Source organism: Strix uralensis, chromosome 2, assembly GCF_047716275.1.
Source record: "Strix uralensis isolate ZFMK-TIS-50842 chromosome 2, bStrUra1, whole genome shotgun sequence".
Classification (NCBI taxonomy): Eukaryota; Metazoa; Chordata; class Aves; order Strigiformes; family Strigidae; genus Strix; species Strix uralensis.
The window spans coordinates 131408273-131429820 of record NC_133973.1 but is presented as its reverse complement, the minus strand read 5'-3'; the positions used below and the strand labels follow the sequence as shown (position 1 = coordinate 131429820).

At 37.5% G+C, this 21548-nt stretch overlaps 1 protein-coding gene across 18 annotated transcripts in view; it reads left to right on the top strand.

The window, feature by feature from the left end:
• DLG2 (discs large MAGUK scaffold protein 2) overlaps positions 1 to 21548 on the top strand; it is a 1055297-nt gene that overhangs the window by 396369 nt on the left and 637380 nt on the right. For 3 of the 18 annotated variants that reach the window (XM_074860363.1, XM_074860352.1, XM_074860355.1), the window contains one exon: positions 16147 to 16227. The exons of the other annotated variants lie outside the window; for them this stretch is intronic. In XM_074860363.1, coding sequence (XP_074716464.1) covers positions 16207 to 16227 — 21 coding nt within the window. In that variant the 5' untranslated portion in view covers positions 16147 to 16206. The remainder of the gene's footprint in view (positions 1 to 16146; positions 16228 to 21548) is intronic. 18 annotated transcript variants of the gene reach the window in all.

Here is a 21548-nt window from a genome sequence, read left to right as displayed (position 1 = left end):
AATTCTGAAAATTTGGTGACTGTAGGCCTTGGATGAGGTGGTGCGTGGGTGGGAGAAGTGGAATGTCTGTTTAAGACTCTAAAGCTACATTTGAAAGTGTCAAAAATGTTTGTGATACAGAGGTCTATTTGCCTTATATAGAAAATGCACATTGACATGTCCCTGAAATTTCTTATGCAAGATGAGAAGTCAAACAGGACTTTGAATGATGCAGAAAAGAATAACATGAAATAAAAACTCTAATAAGTTAAATCCTGCCATTGTATTTAAAGCATTTCTTTCTTAAGAAGGTTTGAACTTCTTGAATTAAGAACGACTAAAAATAATCCAAGAAAGGGAAAGGGAGTAGATTCTGCTCTGAATTTCCCCTACTTATTTATTCCCCTACTTAGATGATGAGAAGCTGATGCAGAAACCAAAGTAACAATGATAAATCATATCATAGTGAAATACCTCCATATTAGTAATTCCAGATTTGGCTAAACCACATAGACTGATGTAAAGCCCAAGGCATGGCACTTAAAAAGACGTCTATTGTTTGGTGTAGTTTAGCTTCAGAAATTAGGGTTATGGCTTCTTCTTGAGATGCTTACATGCAAAATTTTCTCCAACATCAGTCAGAGTTGGTACGTAAAACAATTTGGTTATTTGGTCCGAAAATATTGCTGCCTCTCTAAAGTGTGCAAGGCCTCAGAAGACTGGCTTCTCTTGCTCTTCCTATCATGCTTAGATTAGCCTGAAAAAAGCTCCACAAAGAATCAAATGACTGTAAAGTGCACACTACATGTGATCCATTGGTATCTGTTGGATTTTGGATGGACTTAGGGCCAACAAGTTTTGGCACAAAAATTTACCAAAGAGGACTAATGTAGTCATACATTAGATGGCTTTTCTGAGTACAAGTCAAGGCATGCAAAAGTGATAAATGAGAGTAAACACGGCTTTTATTTGGTGTTTCTTAGCTATTACATTGTTATTTTCTGCATGTGAATAAAAGTTCTGATAATCTTCACCAACTGCAAGGCAAAATTCATTTTTCTGGTGTGACTAATATGGAATGGTTTCTTTTCATCCAAAAAGACTGGCATGTACTGCAAAGAATAAGAAAATAATGAAGGTGTAGCAGGACAAAAGAGAAGGTGCTGAAAACTAGAAAGAGCTGTATAGTTTTTGAACTTGTTACTCTGCAAATTACATTTTCTGTGTGTGAAGCTTTGTAAATGAAGTGCATTTCTCCCCTTTGTAATAATGTTCTTGAGCCTACAGTGTGTGAGCAAAACAATTCTACATCTGACACATTCCTGTATAGTGGTGTTTAAAGTTACAGTGCCATTCCCAAAAGATAAAGACCTTGTAGGCATCTATCATATGTATGGGTTAGCAGGTGAGATCCCAAAAGAAGAGCAAAGCACTTTATTTTTATTTTTTCAATCTGTTATCACTAGACATTAAACACCATAAAAATGAGCAGAGACACCTGAGCACTTGGTAGCTTTGTGGTTGGCTTTGTGGTGGTGGCCTTCTGGCTTTGTTTACTACCAACTACAGCTGTTTTCATCATTTCTTTGGCTGTAGACAACCTGTTGGCCTTGCCTGCAGAGTTGATACAAACAACCATTTAGCAGCTTGCTGCTGAGCTCTCGCTTGACCCCTAAGAAGAATGCAGACTGCTTAGAGACATGTTGACTTGCTGCTATTCCCTGCTCCCAAATGCACCGTTGTGCTCGACTGAGTCTGCAAAGATCAGTTTCAGGTGCAATCCCACAACAGAAAACACATTTTAGAACAAATGCGCCTTGAAAACCTGACAAGTGAAAAAAGCTATGAATTTTTTAAGGAGTTCTGTAATTGTTGCTGTTTTTTTTGTCTGAATATCTACTTTTTAAATAATCCTTTATTAAGTGTATTGAGAACTTCCAGTCACTAGCCTTAGGGCAAAATTCAATTGAGCTTCTTGATATTTTGTGCTGGGAATGCTTCTGGAAAAGGGCTGTCCATCTCTTTGTCACATAGATGGCATGGGTTGAACTAAGGGAAGACAGGAAAGCTTGTCCTGTTGGTCTTGGTGACCGTTCCTTGTTTCTTTTTGGCTCTCATGTCAGTGCAGATGAGCATTGAAGAGAGAGCTCTGTTTAGGCTACCCAGCTCTTTCAATCCACAAGTCCTGATCTTTTGAGACTTCAGGAATAAAGCAAAAAAGTAGGTTTTTTTCCCTTCATTTACCAAGAGAGGCTTTGACTTACAAGATACCTGTTTGCTCTCAAACTCCTCAGAAAGCCTCATATGAGTAGAGATAGGGAAGTCTTCAGTGGGCATTGCATGGAGGGAGAAATGTGAAATTGAGGAAATATTTCTAGTTTAGATTAACCTTCTGTTGATTTCAGTTGAGATTTTTGTTAGATTCCAAAGTTTGGTACAAACTTCTTAATAAGGAGCTTAAGGTCTGGGTTTTCCTCCTGGAATCTCTTCTGTGGGATGTTTTTCTTGTATTTGAAAAGACAAGCATGGATAACAGTAATGAAATTAGAAAATACCTGGTGTAGCCCTTGTACATGTGTTTTTTTGTTTGGCTTTAGTTTGTTTTTCTGTCTTGTGGAACTGTACAGCTCTTTTTTTTTATCTTAAAAAAAAAGAAAAAATAAATTTAAAAACTGATAACAGCTTTAATTTGGGCTCTGCTGTTCCACTTTCTAGAGATGCAGTGTATCGTTTTCAAAATAAACTGGTCCTCTTCTCTAGAAAGCTTTGCAATGTATTTGAAAATCCAAGAAATCAGTGACATTGTCCTATCTTCATCCTATGATGGAGTAGTAACCTCTCCTGCTGTGCATCCATTTGATTTTTCAAGGACTTCAATTAGATACTCAAAAGCTGTAGAGCCATTGATTGTCATTCGACTTACTGTGAGTAAAACAATATTTGTTTTTATTGTATCCTTCAAACTGACTGAGCTAAGCAGTGATGTGTGGCAGTTTACTCTAGAAAATGTTAACCCTTGCCTCAAGGAGATTACAGCTCTGATTTCTTCTGTTCCTGGCTCTGCCACAGACTTCTGTGGCTTCAGTGTATGACCTGTAACTATATATACATGCTAAGTATTGTATTATTTAATGCTACTATCTAGTCCTATTTTCAGCACCATGATTGATGCTTGCAGGCGATTCAGTTTTATGCTGATTTCACCAAAAGCAGTAGCAGTGTTGTCATTGTGTGGGCACGCAGCTGGGGTTGCATTAAGCAGGCAATCTACTGCAGAAATATTCTTACAGTCCAGTCAGTGACAGAGACAGGAACAAAGCAAACACAGGGCTAAATGAGGAGTTCCAAACAGCACCTTTTTGTCCCCAGGTTTCTAGGCTTAAGCATCTCCACTACTAAAAATATTGCTGATTATCCCTTTAAGGGAAAATTGTTAATATACAAGATCTAATTACCTCTGTCTAAGCTGATACGCCTACAGCACCTTTTACATAACCCAAACACTTGAGTTCCAATTATACAATTATATTTTACCATCTATTAAGTGCTATTCTTTTAGGGAGAAGACTTATACTGAATATTTTAACTAAACTTCTTCCTCAATACAGACCTATGTGGTAGGTCCTCATTTCATTACAATGCCAAAGACTTGTTTTTCCTAAGTTCCTTTCCCCTTGAATACACCAGATGGCTCTTCAGAAAGCACATTTTCCATGTCTGCAGCACTGACAGCAGTATCTGTACATGTATATTAACTACAGGCTATGAAGCTAATGTTCTTGGGGTCAGTAGTGGCACTGTTACTGCAAGAAGATCAATAATGCTTGTACAGTGTGAGTATCTGTTTTGTGTACAACCTATGGCAAAGTCCAAGTCTCTAGAGGAAGCAACATGTTCAAATCTGGAGGAAAGGCTGCAGCTTTTTTTAAATAGTGTGTCTTGCTCTAGAGATGGATAGCACAAAAGATTGAGTTTCCCTTTACTGAAAAGACAGATGACTCCAATGACCATTCTTATTTTCTGGTATCTTCATGCAACTTGTAAGTCACAAAAGCCCTCATCTGGAGGGAAGACTTGTTGAGGAAGGCTATTTGCTGCATACTTTCAATTGTTAACATCAATGAGGTTTGTAGGTCACCTCTTCTGAAAACCCAGAGCCTAAGTTTAGAGTGAGGATCCTGAGTGTATTCCTACACTCAGAGCTAACTCAAGTTTTCTGAATATTCAGGCAAAGTTGGGACTTGGGCTGAAAGAGCACAGGAGAAAAAAGGGATGAACCAAGAAAGAGTGGAGGGCAACCCTGGCGAGCAAGGCTGGGCACTGCTGGTGCTCCTCATGGTGGATTAAATGCGTGTGGGGCAATGGCTGCTGGTGGAGGGGAGGAATCAGTCCCAGAAGTGTTCTGCTTCTTCCCATCCCTCAGTGTCAGACTGTGCCAAAAGCTGGCACTTGTCTCCCTCATCTGAGCGGGACGTGACATTACGGTGCAACTGCACAGCTTGTGCTAAGTTGATTGCTGCCTTGGAGGTTACCTTATCAGCAGCTGAACCACCTGGTTTAACACTGACGCAGCTATTTCTATACCGTAGTCATTTGTGCACAGTGACTTCAGTTTAAAATACCCCCTGCTCAGGAAAACAAGTTTTGGAGAAGTTGAATAAAGTTATCACATTGGTCTGTACCCATCAGATAAAATGAGTTCTTGCCTAAAGAAAATGTGAACACAATTAATTACAAGGTAAAACTAAATTATTGAAACATTAGACTTGTGTTATTTTAAAGATACAAACCCAAAAATCTAGAGATAAAGTTCCCATGGCAACCTTAGCTCTGTCTCCTGTGTGCAGTGGATGTGTATGTATGTTTGTGTAAAATAGGATCATTCATTATCATGGTCAGAGTGATTTAGGACTTGCTGATCAGGAAGGTGTTAATCAGACCAAAAATCTCATCTTTAAAAGTGATTTATTCTTGCTGTTTCTCTAGCCAAGTGTTGCAATGTAGAGAAGATTTTGAATTTCTGTCCAGTCTGATAAGTATTCATGCTAAAACATAATGTCTGAACAATCCATATCTTGTCATAAATCTGATCTATAATTTTTCAAATTTGGTTATGATTGTGACAGACACCCTGAAGTCATGAATCTCAAGAGCTAGTAAGATGAAATTGGCATCCATCTTTTTTCCAGTGACCTCACTAGTATCAAACATTTGATTATACATTTGATGCTAGCACTTAATACTGCAGAGCTAATTTCACCCGTAAAGTTTTTTTAAAAGGGTTAGGCATCATTTGCCCATCCATCAAGGATTATGGAGGATGCAGCGGTCTGGTGATGTAGCAAAACTGTTTCCAGTCCTCCTGTATCACCTGAAGGAACAGCATTTCTAGCAGGCATTCCCATGAGACACTCCCTTCATCCCTTCGTCTCCATCGCCCACCTTGCCCATGCTCATTTTTAATGAAGTGTACACATCAGCCATCACTCTCATAAATGAACGTCTTAACGGAGCAAGGGGACTGATGATCAGGGTGCGGGAGGTGTTTTAGTGCTGATGTTGGGAGAGACTGACAGCTGTAAGAAATTTGAGCTATTTTGTGCAGGCAGAATGAATAAGGGAAAGTTCTGTGAAAAAAACCCCACATATTATACTCTTGTGAAATGTGTCTAGATGGTGAAGGCATTAAGGGGTACTATTCATTTTTATTACTGTCTTGAGATTCAGTGAATGGCATGTTCATGGTAGTGAGCTTTACAAGTATTATGTAAAGTACTTTTCTAAAGTACAGCTTCTTTTTTTTTTTTTTTTTTTTTTTTCTGTAGTTGCCCTGTATCTCTATTTTCAGTGACATAATTCTTCAGGGTAGTGGCTCAGAAAGAGGATTAATGCATTAGAGGAAGAACTGAATGTGTGTTATTTTTCCTATACAAATAAATACACATGCCTGCATCTACTGAATATGACCATATTCTTGCTGAGCTGTTGTATAAAGTCAAAAGAGAACATTATATATGCATAACATAAGCATAATGTATGTATAAATGTATTCTGAGCAGACTCACAGAATAATGTGAAGGTTTGCAGGCTTCTAAAATCCAAAAGATATAAACCTAAAGACAGAAGTAAGAGTTCTCTGTATTTAACAGCTGTGAGTATATAATGCAGATATAAGTATTAACTCACTGAGAATTCATCTAAAGAGAATTGAGAAATATTAAGAAAGAAACTTCATAGAAATTCTATTCTGTTGTCATTGGGGGGATTATACGTTAGAACAATTAAATTTGGGAATGTCTTTAAACAATGACTCTCCTTTAAATATAAGAAAGTTGGATCTACTGAGGTAGAGCAATTATTTCTGTTTTTTAAATATACACTTTTCTCCTGTGAGTCATGGGGTCAGTGTCTAATACTTAGCAACCTGCTAAAATTAAACAGCATAAAGATTTCCTGCCAACGTATTTCTGAATTGGTAAATTTTAGTTATTTGGATATAGCACAAAAGCTAAAATGTATATTTATACCCCTGAAGGCACTCAAAGATACAGCATAGATGTACTCCCCAAATGTCTTTCATCATCATTACTTTTCGTTTGTTTGTATAACATTCATTGTATTTTGTTAGAAAGACAGGTTTGAAATTAAACTTGAAAATCAGGTAGGGTATATTTGAAACAAGCGTCATGAAGGACATCTTTTAGATTAGTCCTCTCTGAGATAACCAGTGAATGCCTCTGTGTTCATGTCAGTAAGATACAGTCTGTGGGTCTTGGGAGGTGACATCAGATTTCTTTGGTTAGCTAGCTGAAACCAGAATTTCTTTGGTCCAGCTAGCTGAAACCAGACATAATCTAAAGGAGACCTCTTGCAAGTGCTGTCAGAACTAAGGGGCTGCGGAGCACAATTCATAGAATGAGTTAAAAGGAATAGAGAAAATACACAAAGGAGGAGAGTGAAACACTTCAAAGCCAGACTCACCAGGGCTGAAATTCTCCAGGAAGGTGGAGGACAATGAAAGCAATACTACTCTAGTATTGCAAACAGTGAATGCCAGCAAAGGGCAGCTTCTTTTCTTACAGTCACTGGTTCAAAATCCTTGATATGTTTGACAGTTTTTGTTGCCTCAGCCAAAAAGACTATAAAACTGAAGTAAGGAAGGATGAGGAATGTTCTCTACCCCATAAGCATGAAATATCAATAGTGGTTTTAATCAGTGATACAAAAGGTTGAGAAAACTCTGTGAGTAAAGAGCCATTTGGCATTGCTGGGGGTTGAGTCTCTGGTGAGAGACCACATTGGTTACACGTGCATTGAGACGTAAGCGTAGTCTCCTGTGCACCCCACACAGCCGATCCTCGGTGTGTGCCATGAACACGTGCTGACTCTATATTCTGTATTGCATACACTCTGTGTTTGTTTTCTCCCAGTCATTCAGCTGGAGCTCTGCCAAGAGCTTGTCCAGCCTGCTTAGCTGTCCTGTAGCAGAAAATAGTGGAGGAGGGATTGAGCGTGCCCAAGTCACATCCCAAGACAGCTCTTGTGATTGGGAGGCAAACAAAACTTGGGAACGTCATTAAGAATTCCAAAAGGAAAAATATAAGAACTTGACAAACAAAAGAAGGGACCAAGTCCAGACTGAAAGTAGTGGGTGGACAATTATACCCTGATTGAGAACCTCAACACTGTAGAAGAGCTAAGTGCATGGCATCACAACTCTGCAGCAGGAAGCGTGCAGAGTTCCAGAAGCAGAGTTAGTTAACAGAAGCCAACCCACTGGGTGTCACAAAAGGAAAGATGTGAGAAGGAGGATGGATTATATTGCTTTGCAAAAGTTGGCAAGAGCCAACAATGTGTTTTGTTCAGATGAATCCTCATGGGAGCAATGAACAGCAGTTCATTAGGAGATAAATACACTATTGAACTGGAAGTAAATGTGACATTTATGAAGTTGGACATGACACACACACCATTATGTTGCCAGAAACAGTTGTTTTCATTGTTAGAAAAGTATAGGCTTGAATACCAGATAGTACATTTACTACTGATAGTAAAAGAGTTAAATGCTGCACCTATTGCCATTAAAGAAGCATAGCCACATCAGTGTGCAAAAGCTAAACAGGGAGAGAGGTCTCTGAAGACCAGAGTTTACTTTGGAGACCCCACATTAAAAAAGTATTGAACTAACTGGATGGATGATCAGTACATTGGAAGACACTTGTCTTAGAATAGTACTAAGTAAAATATCTTTTACTAGCTGAAAATATGGGAGCTCCTTTTCCTCACCAGGAAGCTGCATTCCTAAAACTGAAGGAAGCATAGTGGAGGTTGGAAAAATATTCTCCAGGAGTAATAAATCTACCAAAACACAGATATTTAGCAGCATTTAAAATGTCATAGGGTATCTGAGACCTCCCCCAATATGTTTGTGATAGATATGTCACCACACCTATAGGAAACCCAAGCCTTTCTCCAGTGACAGCTGAAGGCCAAGCAGGTCTCTCCAGTACTAAAATGGCATAAACACCCTCATCTCAGCTGATGAGCATGGTTATGGTCTCCAACAGCATCAGAAGGCACAGTGGAGACCAACTAATCTTCAATTCACGCATTTGGGTAAATGTCCCTTACCCTAAGGATCAGCAGAGCAAACAGTTATTAGCTTTGGTAAGAAAAAAAGAAGGGAATGATGTTTTGGTGAAAATTTATACCAGGTATTTTTATGAACTTGATGCATCAGCAGATACCTTAGAAAAACAGTACATTTATGCTTTTTCCATCCCTGGAAGAGACTCTTCCCTTTTATTGCCATTTGAGTTGTGCTGAACAACCTAAATGTTTCCCTGGGAAGCACATCTGTGATATCCTCACAAACAGTAGGACCTAGAAAGGTTAGAAAGCCATGAGTGGAAGCTCTCTGGAAGTAAAAGTGGGCTGCTGGGTCAAAGCTGAACTAAAATCTGTTTTATGTCATATTTGCATTTTGGGGGTACTGGTAGATTATAATATTGATCCATGTTGACACTCATATCCTCAACACACATGGTTTCTTTGAGGGGAGAGCAACACAGGGACATTAATGTTTTAATCTTACTATAGAGTTTGGGAAGCTAAGAGAATTAGAGGATCTTATTTCATTTATGACCTTCAGAAGTGAAATACTAAGTTTCTTTCAATCCTCTTATTCCACTCTGTGAAGCCTGGGAATAACTTTGGCATTAGAGGTGATAAAGACTGAACAGTTTGCTGTAATACAGAAGACTTTAGATTGTCGGTGCAAATATCTCATGCCCCTGTTCCTGGGAAATCATCTAAGCTAATATTGACCACACACCAATTGCCAAAATGGCTTGGGAAATACCCACTTTTCCACAGATAAAGAACTTTTTTTTTTTGGCATATGTTAAAATGTATGATTCATTAACTGAATATAAACCTGTAAGAGAGCTACTGGTTGTAGAAAAAGTCTCTCATGCATTTGACAAAGGTTTAGTAGAAAAAATTGTCCTGAGCCTAAATTTGTTTCCTAATAACTGGAATTTAATAACCAGTCTGGTCTCAGAGGAGATGTGCACAGAAGCTGCCAGAGCAGATTCAAGGTAAGACACTGGAAAATGACTACATTTGGCAGTGGCATGTATTTAACCCTTATTACCAATTTTGGGAAGAATGCCTGGAACAGATAGGAGTTGGGCATTAGAAAACTGATCTCCAGAATGTTACAGAATAAATATATTAAAAGGAAGGTCATTTAGAGTGATCAGTCTACAAGAGAAGGTGCAAAATATATGGAATTGGCTTAAGCTGAAGAGCAGTACTGCTGACCTGAACTCTTGCAGGATATGCAAGCCTATATGATACAAAAGAGACTCATGTCAGTTATTAGAAAAAAATGGCTCCCTGGAAAAAAAAGGCCTTTATTTCTTTACATTTTTTGGGGGTGGGGTGGGGGTGGGAAATCCTATAAACCTATGTATTTGTACTTGACAATTAGCCTTACTTTATCAGAAGATGCTCCTGTGAAAGAGGAGCTCATGCATATCAAATCCATTTTTGCTGTAGCTAGTACACCTGGTTGAATAATATCTGAGAACAGACCACAGTTTACTGAGCATGTGTTTAAGTACTTTTCAATAACTGTTTAATCATGTAATCTCTTATCCCCATAATGCCCTGTCTAAATGGCTGGTGAAAATAATCTAAAAATACCCTCAAAACCACTATTGCAAAATCAGTCAAACTGTGATCCATATTCAGCAATTTCAAATTCCAGGTTGGCTCCAGTGAAGTGAAGTTGTCATCACTGATAACTCTGATTAATAGAAACCTAAAACCAAGTATATTTGCATTGCTAGAAATCACCCCTAAAGTCACTGGAGACTTGCAAATGGGAAAAGAAAAAGACATGACAAAATAATTGATACCATTTAAAGCCTTGGATAGTCATACTTCAGGTAATGGTATTGTGCACCTCTGAGAGGAGAAGGTGGCTGTGTCTACCCTGCTCAAAAGAAGGCTCATTTGCACAACCTGGCTCATGTCCACACTACTTAAGTCTGGCCCCTTCTAGAGCAGTTTTGGTCTGGAAGGAGCCAGCTGGAGTGACCCAAACTAGCCAGGGCTTCAAGTAACATCTAACAGTGAGGATGGTGAGGGTCCAGGCTAGAGCCTGTTACTCAGCCCCCTTTTTTTCTGGTGATACAGCCATTGCCGGGAGTAGTGGTGTTACAATATTGCTGCAGGTTGAACTAACCAGCACAGGCAGTGGCTTGAACAGAGAGCAACCAAAACAGGTGGGGTTTTATCCATTTGACAGCACTAGTAAGGAAATTTCAGTTGAGATAAGTTGGACAGAAGCAACAGCTCTGAAAGGCTTCAAACTAATTATTCTCCTCTGGTAATGTTACTTATTAGATTGACCAAAAATATGTTAGCTTATACAGCTGGTGCTTTTTAACCATTATTTTTGGGATGGAAATGAAAGGCATGCTTTGGGGACTGTTGCTTTAATGGCTGAGTTTCCCAGACAATAGAGTAATATCTTGTTTCTAAGCCCTGAAGTAAGTACCAGACAAAGGATGATAAAGATCTCTTAGAAGACCCCTGGGCAGCAAGTGATCACTGAATGCCACAGGAGCATCAATCAACTGAATTAATTTTATCCATTTCATGAATGGAGTATAATACTAGGATTAGAGAGATGCGGTTTTGCAAGTTGTATTAATATTTGTTTTTATGGAGTTAGTTAATTGGAAAGAGAGGTGTTTTATGGGTTGACAGTTTAGAATAAACATGATCTTCTAGAGTAGCAGTGAAAAGTAGTAGTTTAGCAACAGAAAAAGCACATTCTTGGTAACCCACATGTGAAGGTCTGACACCTCTGCTCTTGTCTGATACAGTTCTTTCACTTGGTTCCTCACCTTTCTTTTCTTTCACTTGTTCCCCTACTACTCCCTTTCCCTCCAGCTCATCCAAGATAGTATTAAACAGATACTGATTTTATATGCTAACTAACCAGAACCATCCTTGATGCAACTATGCAGGCAGATACATGTATAAAACTGCACTGAACTCCAGAGACTTCTTTGGACCAAGTGATGCTCTTTTCCACAGTTCCTCACAAACCCTTTGTTTTTACAGAAGCAATTAGCTTAACACAAGATAAAAGCAATGATTTTTCTGGGCTTAAATCCCAATGTAGATTTCTTTTCTGTCGGTTGCACTCATTCTTTTGAACCCTTCTTTGTCTGTGCCTCTGTGCATTACTGTATGGCTTTATAAGTTCCAGTTTTATTCCATGTCACAAATATTTGTGTCAGTCAAATATAATGATACATGGCGACAAGTGTAGAAGCTTTAACTTAGTCATAGCTGCCACCTGACAGAGCCATTTTTTTGTGGATTAGGAGATGAAGCCAGAACTGGTTTAAGTACAAACAGAAAAGTTGCCACCTGTTTTCCTGGGCCTTCATGACTTTACTTTTGCTTCAGACCTCTAGGGCATGAGACATGTAGTCAGTCAGATACTGACTGCAGAAATTCTAGATGCAGCACGCCATCCCAATCCCCACATCCAGATCAAGAATTAGAAAGGGAGGCAGTTCGTAACATGGTTATTATGTAAAACATATGCACAAACCGAGGCATTGTGTACACTAGCATAATTATCCACTGCTGACAATGAATATGCTGGTGCTGAATGTGATTAACCTGCAAGCACAGCCAAGAACTATTCTTGTTTCAGAAAGCCCATGTTAAACCTGCCTGCTTGTGAAACTGTGTTCAGCGCTGCTTTAATTGCACCCATTGCTGACACACATTGTCAATAACAAGCATTTTTCCTGCTGTAGACAAAGGTAAAATGTAAGGATGCTGCAGTGAGCCAAAGCTTGAAAGCCTTCACTTAGCTTGAATGCTCAGGATTTAAACTACTGGGGAAACTTTATGTCTCTGGCTATTTATTATTACATACAACATGTTCTTGGAAACCACTCCACATTTAACAGCAGTTAAACCCATCTGCTGCTCCTGAATTTTCATTTCATTCACAAGCCTGTTTTAAAAGTATTTTTGGACTTATCGCTAATGTGCTATCAACTGTTTATTATTCTGTTGTAAGTTGGTAAGAAGAATGGCTCAAATTTTAAAAGGAAATTGTAGCCTCCTATATATTTTTGAGCTTTTCATTGAAACCTGCCTTCTCTTCATTGTCTGACATAATTGAAATTTTTAGTTTAAAAGCAATTTTTTGCCACAGAATTTCATCACATCGTGCTAAATGCTGATTTTAGTGACTAGTAATTGCATATGTGTAAATTCTGCAAAATTCATCTAGTAATTACATCATTGGCATAAGGAACAGACTTGAACTTAGCACTGTGATCACAGATACTATTCAGTATATTGAAGTTCCTGTAAGTGCAACAGTTTTTCATTGCTTTATTTAAAAACACTATCACTATTTTCTTTACACGTCTCTTCTCCCTATGTTCATATTTTATTACTGTTACTTGGCACAGCAGTACTTCAATGCCCTCTACCTAAGATTAACAGGAACTTTGTAGTTCCTTGAGATTTTAATGAGATCTTCTTCACCTTATGAAGAATTTTTTTAAACAGAAAACTTGATTTTCCTCAGTTTTCTTTGTGTGGCTGACTTCTTGTATGATACCGTATAATTTTCTTGTCTGAAGGTAATTTTTGTTGGACCAAGGGACTTCCCAGTATTTAATATGGGCTAAGCTTTTTTCCATGACACTAAATTGATCCTTCCTAATTCATAGATTAACAAGGCTTTCCGGACTATAGGTATATTTAAACTCTTCTGAAGTGGAGTATTAGACACTGAAACTTGTTTGTCTCTAGGTCTTGTGTAAAACATTAACTGGATTTTTAAAAGTAAGTTCTCCCAAGGGATCACATGTCATGGGAGTTCATAACATTTAAGGTATCTTGAAACTTATCTTTCTTTTTTAATAAAATAGCAGGATATTTCAATTTTCTATGCAATAACTCCCAAAATCTTATATTTAAACTATATATTTATACTCAATAATATCTAGTATCAATTACAATGTCTGTTAGAAGAGCTCCTTACAAAAGGAGAAGACTTTAAGGTGAGATTCAGTTGTCTAAGATAGGCATCTAGTGCTATTTTAGATATCCTGCAAGGTCTGAGATGTGCATGTGGCTGTTAGAAATGATGGAAGGAAATCCATACACTTTTGGAACAGCAGCTGCAGACAAAGTGATACCTTAGTGCATTTAATGACACAAGACATTCCCTATTTGGGAAACTGAATCACACCTTTAGGGCTGTCACTTTTGTAACATACAATATGATGCTTATGAAGAATGCTGTTTATGAATGCTATCCCACTGGCATTTGAGTAGAGGTTATTCAAAAGCCTAGTTCTACAAAGAGGATTACATTTCTACATTGTATATAGCACTTAGTACCATTCATACGATCTTACTTTGAAAGCAAGCATATATATATATTTAAAGAAAAAAACTAGCAGAGAGGAATGTGCCTTTTGCTGTTAGCTTACTATTAATCATCTGGTTCCCAATTAAAATTGTTGAGATTACCAGGGAATAAACTTCTCATGGATGAAAGCTATGGAGTCGTAGCATGTAGGGCTGGAAAGGATTTGTTTCAGTGTCTCAGCACCCTAGCAGCTAGAGGCTTTTTACACAGCAGCAAATTTAGGATGATTTCTCTGGATTCTGTCCTCAGTGGAGACAACTGATCGTTATTCCCATGTAATATCCTGGGTTTGGTATTTCCTAGGTTGTGATTTCTGAATCCCTTATCACTCTTTTTCTTCTCCTTTGGCTTTTTCAGTACCTATCTTAAAACACATTACCCCCAAAATGATACAGTTCTGCTGGTGTCTCATCATCAATGATTACAGCACAATAGTTATAACCCATGTCCTTATACACACCAATCATTCTGTTCCTTACTCACTTGGTGTTTCTTCCATCAGAGCAGTGCTTGCTCCTCTATGAGCGTTTCTTCTATCTGTGTTTATGAGCCACATATTCCGTTTCAAAAGCCTCCAGAACCAAATCCACAAACTAAACTACATAAACACAGAAGCTTGCTGTCGTCAAAGTGCATCATCCTTGGTGGACTTGTCCATTAAATACCTCCCAGTTGCTACTGGAAGGCTTGATCCTGATGTATGGGAATCCATAGCCACTCATTATGCTGTAAAAGAAGCTACTTTAGATTTTGTCATGTCAGAAATCGTGTCCATATGAGCTCGATCGAATATTTAGACCTCAGTTCATTCCACTTCACTAGGTAGGAATGCATCCTCCAAAGAGTGACTCAGTGCATTTAAGCCCTGAGCCATTCTCAGGAGTTTCTTATGTCTCAGAGGACTCTGCTCCTAGCTGACACATCTAAATGCCTGAAGTTTGACAGCACCAGTATAAGCCTCAATTCTTAAGAATAGTTGTGTGACAGCAGTGATCCTTTTAAGAGGAGCTAGAAGTCCTTTTTCCTTAGACTATACTTAACATTAAAAAATGTTATACCCTGAGTTTTTTGACAACTAGTAGCCATTCTTTATACCAACAGTGTTTCAAGACTTCCCTGAATGACTGGTTGGCCTAGTGGTTTTATGCTTGCTGTTAAAAAAGACTTAATCTTGCAGGGAAGGGTGAAAAAGTGTTACTTTTTTATCCTTTTTGTTTTAAAAAAGTTATATTCTTTAGTAATATAGAAACAAAAAGTCTCTGAAGTAATATACTACGAGGTGGTCAGCATTACATATGCATCATAGTGAATATGGCCTTTGTAAAAATGCTTTTCAGTACCTTAGGCATTAAACATTCTGTTAAAAAAAAAAAAGCTGTTGGATGCATAGCTACAGACACGGTAGTTTTGCTATTAACAAAAGCTGTGATCCTTGAAACATTAGTCTCCCTTTTACTGACAGAGCTCTTCCAGATTGTTGTTGTTTGTTAAGAACTCATGTGTTTTCTACAACGGCATTGACTCATGCCTAGGTGGGAGCCTGAATTCATTGCAGATTTTCCATTTCACAAAAAATTAAGCCTGACATTCATTAAAAGCAAACATATAGTCTCCTACTGTTAAAACTTCGCAAATTCATAGTGATAATTAGAGTGGGTTTAAAATTTAGAAGCAACAGGGTTATTTCTAATTTTAGCTAGAAAGAGGTGGACTGTCAGGAGAATGTTTATTTATTCCTTATAGCCTTTTTACTTGATTTGCTAATAATTGCTTGAGATTGGTAGATGTTGCATACTAAAAATAAACCGAAATACAGTAGTACAGTGTTAATTCCTGTAAAATATATATCCCTTGCTTGTTCTCCCTTGAAGGATAAATAGGTATTCCAGAGATATTTATAATCAATAATATGCAGTCACATTTTGAATATTATATAATATAATGCCATTTTTGTTAAAAAGTGTCTGGGCAATTCAGCATGTATTAACACGAATTTACAGCTTGAAGGGAATAAGTGGCATGTCAGATTATTTCCCAAAGCAGTTATAGCAAAAGTAAGCCCCCAGCCCCAAAACAAGAACCTGGGAAGCAAAAAACCAACTAAGTACCATATGCAAACACGATGAAAAATCTGAGTTTGGAACGTGTCCTGAGTAGATGTCTCTATGTACTTCCAGAAAGGCCAAGAGGAAGAAAATCCCACAGGTAGAGGCCTTCAGCTGGGACCTTTTCCTGAAATGGAATGGACTAATACACAGGTGAGAGTAGTAAATTTAGCTGTGAGAAATAAGTGAGGAAAGGAAATAGTTTCTGGATTGCTGCTTCATAGTATTGCAAATTTTTCTCACCAGTGTTCCCCTAGACCCAAAAGTACCTGTTTCAACTAAAAAAAATATTTGTGTGAATCCTTCAATTATTACCAAGATGCTGTGGCATGTAAGATACCTCAGCTACATACTGATCAAACTGAAAACAATTTGGCCTATCAAGAAAACAATTTGTCCTCACCTGACTTTTGATATTTGAGGAAGTCAATGATACTGCATGGTAGTCAATGGAGAGACTTTTCCTGAATGCAGTTCTTCTAACCTGTTTTGGATGTATCCTTTAGATGGAGGTGGGTCATGCCCTGAAAATGATTGTCTCTCTCCATTGTCTAGACACTCTTTACAATCAAATAACTTAGATGTAAATGTCTAGACTTTAGATATCTCATGTGATCAGGAAAATTTCACTTTTATCTTTTTTCTAAGATAAATAAAAAGAAATTTCTTTTTATTGTCTGTTGGCCTTGCAGAGATACAATCAATCTCTAAGGAATAACAAGCAGGACCAACCTGGGATATAAGATAGGAAGACTGAGTATGTTTATGTTGAATAGTGCTGCTATCATGGACCTGAAGAGCCTAAAAGACAAGAGCTTTGTTAAAGATTTTGGGTTCTTTTTATCAAAGAGATTTTTCGATAGAGGAGTTTTCATTGAAACCAGTAGTACAAAAAAAGCTCCAAATCAAACAAAAATGCCAGTGATGCTATTGCACCAGGATACTAACCTCCATAAATTTCTGTTATCAAAATATTCAGTTTAGTTTATGTTGCATTTGTGTTCTCAGTTTTCAGTGTATGACCTCCTGCCATTATGATAATAGATGTGTGAGAAACTTGATATTTTGGTTGTTTGCCAGCTGGGTCCTTTGCAATCTCAGGAGGAAGAGAAGGCAGTTTAAGATATCAGGATAATGCACACTAATGGGATATTTCTGGTAAAAGTAGTCTAAAATGATATATTGTTGATGTCCAAATTGCTATCCTTTGATTTCAAAGTTAACAAGACACTGGGATAAATAGGGCAGATGACAATTCTTAGTGACCCTTGCACAGCTCTCTGCCAGCTGGACATCAATTTGTAATGGCTTAGGATGTCTAGGTAATTTTCCTAAATGTAAGGGCCAAAAATATGTGGTACTTAAGGTGGCAACCCAGGATGAATTCAGTGGCAAATATAATGGATAGGACCTTTGACAGTATATAACTGGACACTCAATTTCTGCCTCCTAAGATTTTGTGAAAGGTTTAATGAAGCTTATTTCTTATTTTATTTTGGATGCACATAACTAATATTTGCTGCTTTTTTGTAACACCAAAAAGAAGAAGTGAAGCTAGTCAATCACTGTTTAATTAATCATTTATTCATGCAAAGATGAACAGAAACTCTGATACCTCTTCAATACTGAGTGGCACACAGTAGGAGGGAAATGCTGTTTGCTCCTTAACAAGCCCATATGGTGGTAGGAGATCCAGTGTCCCTACTATGCAAACAGCACTGAATCTTTAAAAGCATGTTAAACAACATCTGCCAGTGATAAAATAAGTAAAGCAGAAGGTTCATTACTTGATAACTTTCACCTAAGAGCCTTAAAAAAGGAGGATTTGTTGGAATATTTTTTTAAATTCTGAAGAGATGGAGTGTGAGTATCATGCTATTATTTTTACCTTTTATTTTCAAATAATGCTGTCAGCCCTCGAAAAAAGTATTGGAAAGATTAATGAGGATTTGTCTAAGAAAGCAAGCATAAGAATAAATTAATGGTAAGAATATATTAATGGTAGTCAGCATAGTTTTAAAACAAAGCAATTATGTTACATAGACTTCATTTCAGAATGTGAATTTGCTTAATGGATGGTCCTAGGTGTTGTTTAGGCTTTTGGAAGGCATTTGATTTAATTTTACATTGTATCTGGTATAAATAAATAACAGTATACTTTATCAAAATAATATTCCTTAAGGACTGACGTCTCAAAGTACTAGTCAGTAAGAAATGACCCTTACACAGAAATTTTGAGGGATAGTCTTCCACAATTTAGAACTGGATGTGGACAACATATTTCAATATTTTCACAAATCATTTGGAAGGCAGCATGAATTCTTGGATGGTAAAATTTGCAAATGATCCAAAGATTGAAAAAGTAGGAAAAAAAGAAAACACGTTAGTCAGAGCAATTCACTTGCAGTCTATCCTGGTAAACAGAGCCCACACAAACAAAATTATTATTACCTAGAAGTATTACACAGCCAGAAGGAAGCAATGCCAGCCATAACATACACAGAGGGGACCCCTACAGTGGAAAGAAGCGACAGTAAGAATGTTCCAGAGGAAAAATCAGACAACTCAGTAGGGCTTGTACTATGAACTTTAAATGTTTAAAAAAAAAAAAAGACTAAAAGTTAAGAATAATAAGGAGGTTTTATTAGTTTGTGCAACAGTGAGGTTATGGAAATATGTCAATTTTTGAAGTCTATACTTTTAGAAGATATTAAATATATATAAAGAGAGGGAAAAGAGAATAGAGTGGAGAAAAAATTCTTCCAGAGAGAGATGTGACTTAATGACAGTGTATTCCTGTGGGGAGACTGGAAATAAAAAGATTCTTCGGAGTAGCAGAGAAAAACAGAATATGTACCAGGGTGAAAGAAAACAAATGCTGTGCAGGAGTTTTTAGCAGTAAGAATGTAGGACAAACTATCAAGGGAAGTGGTAGATCTCAATCTCGTTATGTTTTCCAGATTAGATGCTTTTCTGAAATAGATATGCACACTTTTTTTTAAGAAGTTATTGATGTCAGTGTTATGCGCTGCAGTACATTAGGCCAACCTCAATGATCTAATGATACTTTCTGCCTTAAACCCTGCATCTTTTAGGTGGCTCTTCTTTGCTCCAGCAGAGACAGCAAAACTTCTTCTTCAACACAGGAGTGTGGGATTAGGTTATAAAGTTGAGGGAGATTCAACTCATATAACTAATGCAGTTTATCACCTTCCTCCCCAGCCAGTAGTTCAAACAAAGAAATGTGGAGCTGTATTACTTGGTCTAATGAGAGCATTTACTTCCTTTTTACTTCCTTCCCATAGATGAATGGAGACTAGCATGGCTTTCCTCATTTTACATTTTCTTTGGCCTGAGATTTGCAGCTTGCATTTTAATGCAACCATGAATCAATCAATCTCTATGCAGAAGCTAGAAGGCATGCTACATACAGCTACCTTTTTAAATTTTGCTGTTGGCCGCTTACCTGGAAAGGCTTCTTACAAAAAATAACTGACACCTGTATTCTTTGTCATCCACACTTTTGTTATTAATGTCCCAGGGAAAAAAAGTCACAATATGTTATGAGATCATTAAGTTCACTTTGTTGTGCTTTTGTTGAAGATATGTCTTTTTTTTCCCTTTTAAATCCATAATACACCAGATCATATAAAAAGCTCAGTACAGCCATCTCCTGGCCTACATGTGTGGAGGATGAAGTTTGAATCCATCCAAGATCATTGATTTCTGGATTAATTTTCTTTAATTGATTTGTAACCTGTATTACCTAAATTCTGATAAAAACCAGCAAGGTTTGTTTGAGTGGGTTTGATGTTGTCTCAGTGCTGTGTGACTGTCTGCCATCTACATCTCAGTGATATTTTGTATAACTGGTTGAAGATCGGATGGTCTTTAAAACGAGATTCTAGTCTTAAGATATGTTGTTTCAGTCCTGGCTTTGCAACTAGTCTTTTGAGTCATCCTGGGCAGCTTGCTTCATTCACTTTGCCTTTGTTTTCCTACCTGTAAAAAGAGAGATAACATTTTCCTTTCTTTTGAAAAGTGCTTTGAGAAGCATTATACTGCCTGAAGAGGACTTCTTTTATCTGTTTTAAATGTAACTAATTCTTTATTGTACAACCATTACACGTATTCTCAGACCAGTGAATGATATATTCTCATACAGTAATGTTCTAGAACATTTAGAGGTAAGAACAAACTGAGACCCAATAGTCTACAAGTCTATAGATGCACTGATCAACTCCTCGAGAAAATATTATTAAAACTAGCTTTGTTTTGTCCCCCCCACTACACCCCATTATAGCATTTCTTTTCTAGCTCCCTGCTTTGACTTGCATCTAAAATGAACTACCTTCGCTCATTCCCATCCTTCTTACCCTAAATCATTCACTGGGAGAAAGTGACTCTCCTCTCCAGTTAGGCAAGGATAGAAGGGTCCATTGTTCAGTTGTGAAGTCTTCAAAAAAATCATTTTCATGCATTTTGTTCAATTCACCAGCAAAGTCTGTCTTTCTCTTAATGTCTAAAAAACATTTAATGGCTAGGTAACTAGGGGTCTATTACTTTGGTCAATTCCTGATGAGAACTGTTGAGCAATGGTTTATGTCTGTTCTCCCTTGCTTTACACTCAGATTGGAAACTCTCTGAAGCTTGGCCACTCCGTTTTTACATTCTGGATTTGCTGAAAGCCTTCAACACTTGAATTCCAGTCCTTATCACTGACACTGAGATGTTATAACAATGGATATAGGGCTAATCAGAAGTTAACTTTCTTTGCATAATCTTAACTTTTCAACAGAGAAAAGGGAACTGAGATGCTGTACTCCTTATTGTAATGTGAAAAATGCAGAGTTTGAGTCTCAAAACATGATTGTATTAAAGTGGAATTTCTCTGACGTACAGATCCACTTTCTTTGCGTACTCAGGGCCATATTTATTAACATAGCTATTTAGCTTTTTCCTCTGCTAAGTTTTCAGAAATGAGTCTTTGCTTTTGCCTATATACCCCTATAGAATTATGAACTCACTCATTTCTCTGTGAAGAATTTTTGTGCTGAAAATATTGCATGAGTATCAGGAAGTCTAATTTTGCCCACTATTTCTAGATGAACAAATACTTACAAAGGTAGACAACATTTGAGAGGCTTTATTACCAAAGATCTTTCTTCTGCCTTTAATGCTACTGAAAATTGTCTTTGTTGTTAAGAAACAAGATTTTATTTATATTTAAAAGGGACACCTATTTGTGGGCAATCTTTTCAAAGTGAAAGTCTTTAAGTTGTTGGGTGGCTTCTATTAACAGTCATCATTGATATTTCTTATAATATTAGAAAAGTAATTAGGTAAACTGTCTGTAGTGGCCCCAGCAGACACATTTTATCTGAAGTGATTTATTTCTGTATTTCACTTTCCTGCATAGAAGAGTGCTCACTAGAGCTTCCAGTTACCAAAACTGAACCCTGGAGTCTTAAATA